Consider the following 9,430-nt stretch of genomic DNA (forward strand, 5'->3'; position numbering starts at 1 on the left):
GACAGGGCAACTTTGTCGTGATTTTTTTAACCTGATGCTCGCAGAACTCAATCGCTCAGGCACAATTTTTTATAAGAGCGTACAATTGTTGGCATATGCCAATGATATTGACATCATCGGCGTGAACAACCGTGCTGTTAGTTCGGTTTTTTCCAAACTGGATAAAGAAGCAAAGCGAATTGGTCTAGTGTTGAACAAGAACAAAACGAAGCACCTCCGTCATCAAACAAACAGTCGGCACACTAGCGTATCGGCACCTACGTCACTACCGACAATTATAACTACAATCTCGAAGAGATTTCGTTTATGTAGGAACCAGCATTAACACCGACAACAATGTCAGCCTTGAAATCCAACGGAGAATCTCTCTTGCAAAGAAGTGCCGCTTTGGACTAAGTAGACCACTGAGCAGTAAAGTCCTCTCTCGACGAACAAAACTAACACTCTACAAGACTCTCACCATGCCCGTCTTAACGTATGGCGCAGAAGCTTGCACGATGATAATATCCGATGAGGCGTCACTTGGAGTGTTCGAGGGAAAGATTCTGCGAAAGGTTTGAGGACCTTTGCACGTTGGCAACGGCGAATATCGCGGGCGATGGAACGATGAGCTGTACGAGCTTTACGACGACATAGACATAGCGCAGCGAATAAAGATCCAGCGGCTACGTTAGCTGGGTCATGTCGCCCGAATGGATACAAACGCTCCGGCTCTGAAAGTATCCGATGGATGCCGAGGATGAGAAAGGCCTTTCCTCTACGTTGGAAAGATCAGGTGAAGTAGGGTTTGGCTTCACCTAGTGTGTCCAACTGGCGCCGGTTAGGACGAGAAAGAAACGACTGGTGCGCTTTGTTAGACTCGGTCAAAGTCGCGTAAACGGTTATCCCGCCAATTAAGAAGAAGAAGATTCGGCTTCATATAACAAAGTGAGACGCACGGCGGTTTTATATATTTTGCCTTTCAGGTCAAGTGACATTCTTTTGTCACATATCACCGCGATTAGAGGTCTCCATTTTAACCATACCGAAATAACCGTATGGACGAAGCCTAAGTATTTAAACATGGGCAACTCATTTAGTGGGCTGCCGTCCAAGAAAAATTGGTGTTAAGTTGCTGTTGAGTTGGTGGAAAACTAGCAGCGCATAACCTCTGCCTATATCTTGTTAATTTTTAGACCATGCGACTGCTTACAGAAAGTAATGTCTGTAATAAGGAGCTCAATTGTATTTGAATCACATTTTTAATTTGCAATTTTTACTTGTGTAATTCTCTATTCTCATAGGATATTGATGGCTATCAGAAATGCGACTATGCTACTAACCACTATGATGACTGCATGTAAATACTGTTGAGATGCGCATACCACATTGCATAAAAAATGTTTGCTTCATGTTTTCTTATGGAAAATTTATATAAAATACATACAAATGATTGCTATGGCCTATTTCTAAAATTGCTTGTGAATTCATTTTATATAACTATACTTTATTAAAGATGTATTAAAAAATATTTTCTCACACTCTTTGAGATCTCTGTTGCAACAGTTTAAAATTCATCAAAAACATCATGGAAATGCTACTTTGGCGATAGCTATTGGTCGTTTATAAGTGTTAGTTGTATGAGCATCGGTTGCAAAAGTGCGCTTAACTATACTATATTCCATTTAGAAGCCTTCGTTGCTCAATTCATGGACGTTTATAAAAAAATTATTTCCGGATCGATGATGATGGAGAGTGTTTTATTTTAATTTTAAATATAAGAAAAACGTGATTTTTATAATTTATATTCAGAACATAAGTTCTTAATCTTTGCAAAATTGATTGAAAAATAAATTATTTCATCTAATTCAAATTTATTTAATCCATTTGGATTTTATCCTCTGCTGTGCACTGTGCGGTATCGTTACAGGTCTGTTTGACGTCCTCCAACTCTGTGGGCATCAATGATATAAAAACATAAATGATTATTTATGCCTATTATTCGAATCGTTTCTATGCACACCTCCTTATAGTCGATATCCGAATTAAAATTCAATTTCAATCAGTGCAATTAAAGTTTTAAGATTTTTTCTCACCGATAAATATTTTTTTTAACAATTTAAGGCCGAAATTTTTTGTCAAAAATCAACCATTTTGTGAAAAACATATATTTTGCTTATTCTTTAGATTAGTTCAGAGATATAGTGATCACCGCAAAACGTATTTTTTGAGAAAAGCTCTCGGAGATCAGCTATAACTCCTTTCGAAATAAATATTTTTACGAATACTAAGTTTTAAAATACAATTAAAAGGTAACATATGTGTACAAATTTTTAGATCAATAAATTTAAAAGTTTTCTCAGAAAAAATTTTGAAAGATTCCCTTTTTTCGGGCAATTGTATGTTTAAAACTGAAATATTCGCTTCTAGCTCCCAAAAGTGCGTGTGGTAATTCGGCAGCTTCAATTAAGGGATTCTCTTTGACGAACAAATACAACAGGTCTGGACAATTCGCCAACTGTTGATATGCATGCTTTTAATAAATGATTTTATAGCAAATTGCATACCATGTAGTCATTTATATATCCATTGCGGGATAAAGGCGTTGAGACTTAGCAGCTTTTTTGACACATATTTTCATATGCTAGTAGAATTTTGTAGCTCATAGTCATAAATGAGTTTTTGTAACAGTGACCAGGCCCAATCCGCAGCTTTATTGCCATGCAAATCTAAATTATAGAAAAAATCGTATAGCAATGTTTGTGTAGAAATTGTTTATTCTCACCAGCCATGTCATTTTCTTGTGACCACGCCTATGCTTCATTGGCGCCTTCCTCGTTAATGACGCTTATAGATGTGGGAAGCGATAATTCTAAGCCAGTAACCAGATTTAAGTATATAAACCACCGCCAGATAAAATTATTGCCAATTCTTGCGGACGCGCATTAATAAGTGTTGGTACGCCTTTTCGATGATCAGCGAGTTGAACCAGTGCTTTAAACGACTTACCACGCGTTTCCACGACAGTCGGTTCTACGTTACCGAAACGACCCGGATTTATATCCGGCCAAGGACTGTCACTCCGGCCAAGGACTGTCATTCTCTACATTCATTTTCACCTTATTAATGTCTGTGTCAGATACTGAAATATGTATTAATAATTAAAATACCGTAAACGTAGATGACTTTTTTCATATCTACAAGAACTTACAATTCATACAAATGCTAAGTACTAAATCTCCAACGAACTGTTGAAAATGTGACGACTTTTTAATTGTGACAATTTCCAGTGTAGTTTTTCAGCTAACTTTTCTTCAGGTGGTAAATTAGCTAAACGTTTCTCTCTTTTTCTTCTGCTAATCGTAATAAATATGGAAAACAATCGTTGCCTATTTTCGGCGAGCGTTTCTAACGTCCATTGAAATTGTATGGAATCCTCCTAGCCGGTGCTGCGCTTAAGAAGAAATATTATCTAAATGAAAGTAGAGGTAAGTATTCTCTTTGCTTACCTGCATATACATCCCCGCTTCGCAAATACTGGCATCTTGAAAGCAATTTGCTCAGGCCCTCAAATTACTAAATCAATCGAAAGTACGAAGCAATTTAAGCGCGAAGCTTGAAACAACTTATTTACGTTTCAAAAGCAAACCGCTCTGAAAACAAACAGCTGATTTTGCGTGATGCTCACACAAAAGGCAAAAACAAATACATACATGTTTTTACTTATATGTGGTTGCCATTAAAGCGAATACGCCTTGGTTGCCATCACCTGTAATAAATTCGCTTTGTTACCAGGTTTGCGCGTTAGGTATGGTGAAAAAAATATTTTAGAAGGGAACTTTGGATTCACGTCACTTGGATGTGTGTCACAAAATTTAGCTTGTAGTGCTGACATACGATAAAAATCATAACAGCCAATGCTCATCACATTGGTTTGTTTACGGATGCGGCGATTTTTTTTTTTTTTTTTTTTTTGTGTAAATATTTTATTTGCAATCTATCTTAATATAATGATATTCAGCAAATTAGGTCTTATAATCTAATAGCAGCGGTAGTATTTGCACAAATGCAAAACTACATATAAAATAACGATATTTGTTCTAAGATTTGATCTTAAATGTATTAAATTTCATTTGTACTAATGAGTTGCTTATCTTCATATAGGAACTTATGTATTTTGTTTTTTATTTAGTGTTGAATAAATAATTTAATTCAGCAAAATTAGAGAAATGGCAAGTCTAATGAGGCAAGTCTATTGGCCTCTGGAGACGATACAGCATGCTTGACTGAGCTTTGTGTGTGTTAGTGCAGTCGGGTGTCGTCGTGTCACACATACTTGTTGTCGGCTTTTGAATGATGAAAATCAAAAATTTTAGATATTAGCGTCAATCAGCCGACACGCACACATATAAAGTTCTTGTCAAACAATGCTTGACCGTCACCAGAGGCCATATGATTACGCTTCAGTCGTATTGTTTCATTACTTGAGTCTAATAAGCATATAGCATTCGTATTTACATGGTTTGACAGCCATGCAAGATATCTGCTAGAAAAGTTTGGAATTTCACTCTTTACAAATGGGATATCTAAGTCCTTGTGTATTGCTTCATTTGTGACAAACCAAGGGGCGTTAACAAGAGCACGCAAAGTTTTTGATTGGTAGCGTTGCAGGATTTCTATATTCGATTTGCTAGCAGTTCCGTAGGTCCGTAGGTCCATACAGGCTTTAAAATAGCTTTATATAGTCTTATTTTGTTTTCAAAACTCAGCTGAGATTTGCGACCAAGCAGCCAGTGCATTCGCTTGGTTTTATTTTTAAGCTGCTCTTGTTTGGCCTTAATATGGGATTTCAAAGTAAGGCGTCGATCTAAATGCATTCCTAAATATGTCTCCTTGGTATTCGTTGGTATTACACCATTATTTAAAAATATTCTAGGGCAGTTATCTTTTCTTAACGTAAAGGTGACATGGGTAGACTTGTCGGAGTTAACTTTGATCCCCCATTTATCAAGCCAAATTTCTAAAACATTTAATTGGTTTTGCAGCAAAGAGGATGCTGTTGCAGGTGAATCGCTAGAAGCTATGAAGGCTGTACCGTCAGCGTAAGTAGCCACTTCCACTTCTTCTGTTATTGGCATGTCGGAAGTAAATATTGTGAATAGGACGGGGCCCAACACACTACCCTGGGGCACACCAGCGCTAATATTGTATATTTCTGAAGACGCATCTCGGTGTCTAACATAAAAGTGCCTTTCACTCAGATAGGATTTAAGGATCAAATAGAAATGTGCTGGCAGGAGTTTTTTAATTTTGTATAGAAGTCCCACATGCCATACTCTGTCGAATGCCTGTTGAACATCTAAAAAAGCTGCAGAGCAGTATTACTTCCTTTCTAGTGCATCCCTAATTACATTTACAACCCTGTGGCATTGTTGTGGTGTGCCATGTCTTGCCGTGAACCCAAAGTGATGTTCGGGAATGATGTCGTGGTCCCCAACTACTGGTAACATTCTCTTCAAAAATATTCGTTCGAATATTTTCGAGAACGTTACAAGCAAACTAATGGGGCGGTAAGACTTAACAAAGTTTTCGGGTTTATTTGGTTTTGGCACCATAACAACAACAGCACATTTCCATTGTGTTGGGTAGTGATTTACATTGAGAATGGCATTGTAGATTATTGTGAGGAATTCAATAGCTTTCTCATGTAGAGCTTTGACTACTTTACTATCAATGCAGTCATATCCAGGAGCCTTGCAGTTATTTAGTCCAAGTATTTCTTCAGATACTTCACTATTTGATATCCGGCTGATCGGAAAATCCATTTGACATGGGGATTCAAGAAAATTTGTGAACTCCGCATCGTCATTGGCGGCAATTGGAAGATTTGGCTGAAAAATTTGATAGATGTTTGGCAAAAGCCTCTGTTTTACTTTCATCGCTTCTGCACCATACCCCATTAGAGTCCCTATTGCTGACATTACGCTTGATCGGCCGCTTTAAATATTTAGTAGCCCTCCAGATTTTGTGTTCATCGTTTTTTGTAGGTTCAAGAGTTTTGATGAAATAATTAAACGATTGATTTCTGAGATCAGATAGTTTTGTTTTGAGTTCTTTCGTGGCTTTATTCAGTGCTCTTTTATTAGCGGGGTATCTGTTTTCCTGCCAGATTTTTCGTAATCTTCTTTTTTTATTAAAAGTAGTATTTCAGGAGGGACTTGTACATGGTCATTAGAAGGGAGTTTCTCTCTCAAGGGGCTGGACAGATACGCTGCCTCATGAATAACATTAGTGAATGCTTCTATTGCTGCATCGAGTTCGACTCCTGTTTCTATTAACATATTTAAATCTATATGTTTATCTATCCAATATTGAAAAGATTTTAGGTCAGTTTTTGGGGTAAGGATCTTATACTTCTTAGAAACATTGTGGACATTGTCATTGTATGTTACAATTAGAGGCGAGTGGTCGGAACTAAGCTCGTTACTATGCTGTATGCTCAGCCTTCGGCTGGGTATACCAGAGTATACGACAAAATCTAGGAATGAAAATGCAAAATGGTTCGCGAATGCTGCTGCGTGGTTAACCAATTGCGCAAATTTGTGTATTTTAAATTAAATTTAGCTATATTTGAAAATGAATTTAAATATAATTTTTAACTAAGCCATACAATTTGCACGTTTGTATTCATTGCATTCGTAAACAAAGCAATGATATGAGCACTGGATGTGATGAATTTTATCATTACCATAAGCTAAATTGTGTGAAACACATCCCAAGTGATATCAGCAAGTCTGTCAAATTCGTTCATTAATAACCTTTAAAAATCTTTTCACAAGGGGGCAACTGCTCTGCTGGTTTTTTATACATGACTAACACAACCAGCCCTATTATAGAACCCGTCGTAGAAAAGCTTCAAATATTAATGTCTGCTACGAATACGAAAAAATTGTAATCGTAAATTCCATGTGAACACGAAAAACTTGCTGCCAAACTCAAATGTAAAATTTTGATATTTCGACAATTGCTCACATCAATTCAGGACAATTAAGCAAATAATCTTTCAATTTTTTGACAAATTAGCTGAATATTCAAATTAAAATGGGTAAATTTCGACATGAGTGCCAATAAAAAATGGCAAAGCAAGATGGAATTCTATCAAAAATATAGATTATAGAAAATTATTTCCCTCACTAAAAAACATTCCTCTATTACAACCGGAAGGGCTACTACAGTATCAATGCCACGAATTATTTCTCTTTTTATTAGCTCCAACAAAGTCACATACTGGTGCCGTGTTGTTACAACTTTACAGCTGTGGAAGTCACATAAAATTACATATGTAGACTCAAAAAATTTCTTTTTATTTATAGTTCAGTTAATATGGCACTTACATTTCACAGTTTTTTTGTTTCCCTTTAAATCCTTTTTTTATTACACGTCCTAATTTTTGTCCGTTAGTCTAATGTCGTCGTAGAACATTTGTACAAAACTCTAAGATTTGACGTTACGAATATATTCAGTGAATGCTACTCTACGAATATTCGAATTATATGATTACAATTTCTTAGTTCTACGAAAAACAATCGACGATAAATTGCATGATAGGGCTGAATTTCAGTTTTTGTCGATCTCTGTCATAAGCCGCTATCACATCCCCAGTTACTTTAGCAAATCGGCTAGACCTGGTTAGCGGCCTAATGTTGGCCACACCTTCTTCATTCTCTACACTCAACACATGTTTACAAATGAAACGAATTTAACTAAAGAATTTAATAAAAAAAAAACAACAAAAAAATATTTTATAAAAAATATGCATTCCCATGCGGTTCTACGTTACCGGAATGACTCCCGATCAAGGGCTGCCGCTCCAGTAAACTAGCCCTGTCTAGTGAACCGTTTATCATCCCGTTCATATGAAAAATATGTTATGTATCTACAATTTTTTTGTTTTACTTTATGTATTCACTTTTTACGCTCATACTTAAATTTAAAAATCGGCGGTGCATCCTTCGTCCCTTTTCTAATTTTTTTGGGCTTCAGAAGTCGTTTTTGCTTCAGTACACGTTTTATTCGTAACTTTTGCTGTGCCACTGCCAATTCCTTTTCACGCTCAATACGTTTGGTGAGCTCTTGATATGACTGTTTCTTCAGAGCATTAGCCTTTCTGATTTCCTGTAAAAATGCAAATGATTAATTTTTAAAACTTGGATAATAAATTTACTACTAACTTCTGGAGACAGTTCGGGTAACTTCATTTTCTCTAAATCCTCTATACGTGGCCGATTTGTCTTGCGCTGTAGTAAACTAGGATGCGTGTCCAGACGCTTTGCTAATTCCATCCTACTCAACTCCTTCCCGACTACTTCATCGTCACCATCGTCAAAGAAAGTGTGCTTGTTCTTCACAGTATTTGCGAAATCAATCATGTGCAGTTGTGACTGTAGCCGCATAATTTTTTTTGCTTCCATAGTGCGTTTCATAGTCACATATTGCATATCTTGTGTCTCCATTAGAGCTTTTTGCACTTTGCTGTGCTCATCTGGTTCCTGCTCTTTTTCATGATGAACATCATCATCTAGCTTTGAATTGATCATATGATGGTAGAATTCATCAGGATTTTTATTAAGTGCGCGTTTATGCAGCAACTTCAATGTGTGCTCCTTGAGATGTTCATTGTTTGCCCGCTTCTTGTAATCCTTCTTCTTTTCCAGCAGACCAAGATGTTTGCGATCTTCCGGCTGGTGACGCTCGCGGTGCACCTTTTGGTTGCTCTTGGAGGCTTTTTTCCAAGAGGACATTGCTAGTTATTTGATAATATTCGATACTCGTTTAAAAGACCAAAATGTGCAAAATATAGCGATGAAAACTAACGTGAAGCAGAAACGTCATCGAAATGTCAAATAGTTGAAGTGGAATAGCTTAGCCAGACTGTTTAATTTTTATTAGGGCCGTTCTCTCAATGTCTGATTAAGTGCTTAGGGTCGGCTTACATAAGAAACTTAAATACCGTTTCAGCAAAAACTAAGCAAAGTAGAATTCAAGATTTGTTTCATCTATCTTCTTCTATATCTATATCTATATATAAAAATGAAATGATGTTCGTTTGTACGCAATTTTTTGGGCCGAAACGAGCGATAATTTTGTCACTATAATGATCAATGGAAATTTGCGTGTATAAGACCCTGCATATTATTTACCATATCAACTTTTTATGGAACATATGGACCAAATGAACTCAAAAAAATAATTTAGTTTTGTTTTGATTTTTTGCAACATTTTGGTTTTCAGTTAATACAATAAAAACAACACTGTTTTTTCGTGAACACAAAATTCTAAATTTATTACGTTGTTTGTTTAGTATTTTTTTAGAAAAAAAGTAAATTTTTTGGTTTTGAGAAAATTTGTTTATTGTTGCTATTTGTGAAAGCGTAGATATTTGTAAGTATTT

The 9,430-nt window shown here is 36.3% G+C and overlaps 1 protein-coding gene and 1 long non-coding RNA gene across 2 annotated transcripts; both read right to left on the reverse strand.

The window, feature by feature from the left end:
* Positions 1-1,448: 1,448 nt before the first annotated feature.
* Positions 1,449-3,867, reverse strand: LOC128857288 (uncharacterized). Its single transcript, XR_008453916.1, has 5 exons — positions 3,489-3,867; positions 3,191-3,428; positions 2,765-3,121; positions 2,547-2,708; positions 1,449-2,497 (listed from the first exon to the last, which is right to left on the reverse strand). It is a non-coding gene; the product is annotated as an uncharacterized LOC128857288 (long non-coding RNA).
* A 4,052-nt stretch (positions 3,868-7,919) lies between these two features.
* LOC128856326 (probable U3 small nucleolar RNA-associated protein 11) lies at positions 7,920-8,890 on the reverse strand. Its single transcript, XM_054091624.1, has 2 exons — positions 8,211-8,890; positions 7,920-8,154 (listed from the first exon to the last, which is right to left on the reverse strand). Exons 1-2 carry the CDS (start codon positions 8,778-8,780, stop codon positions 7,945-7,947), a joined length of 780 nt encoding a protein of 259 aa, XP_053947599.1. The 5' UTR covers positions 8,781-8,890; the 3' UTR covers positions 7,920-7,944.
* Positions 8,891-9,430: the final 540 nt, after the last annotated feature.

The sequence above is a fragment of the Anastrepha ludens genome, chromosome 3 (assembly GCF_028408465.1).
Source record: "Anastrepha ludens isolate Willacy chromosome 3, idAnaLude1.1, whole genome shotgun sequence".
Taxonomy (NCBI): domain Eukaryota; kingdom Metazoa; phylum Arthropoda; class Insecta; order Diptera; family Tephritidae; genus Anastrepha; species Anastrepha ludens.

Coding starts and splice junctions, on each gene's coding strand:
- LOC128856326 (XM_054091624.1), bottom strand. CDS start 8,780: ATGTCCTCTTGGAAAAAAGCCTCCAAGAGCAACCAAAAGGTGCACCGC. Junction 8,155..8,210: donor TACCCGAACTGTCTCCAGAA/GTTAGTAGTAAA, acceptor GCATTTTTACAG/GAAATCAGAAAGGCTAATGC.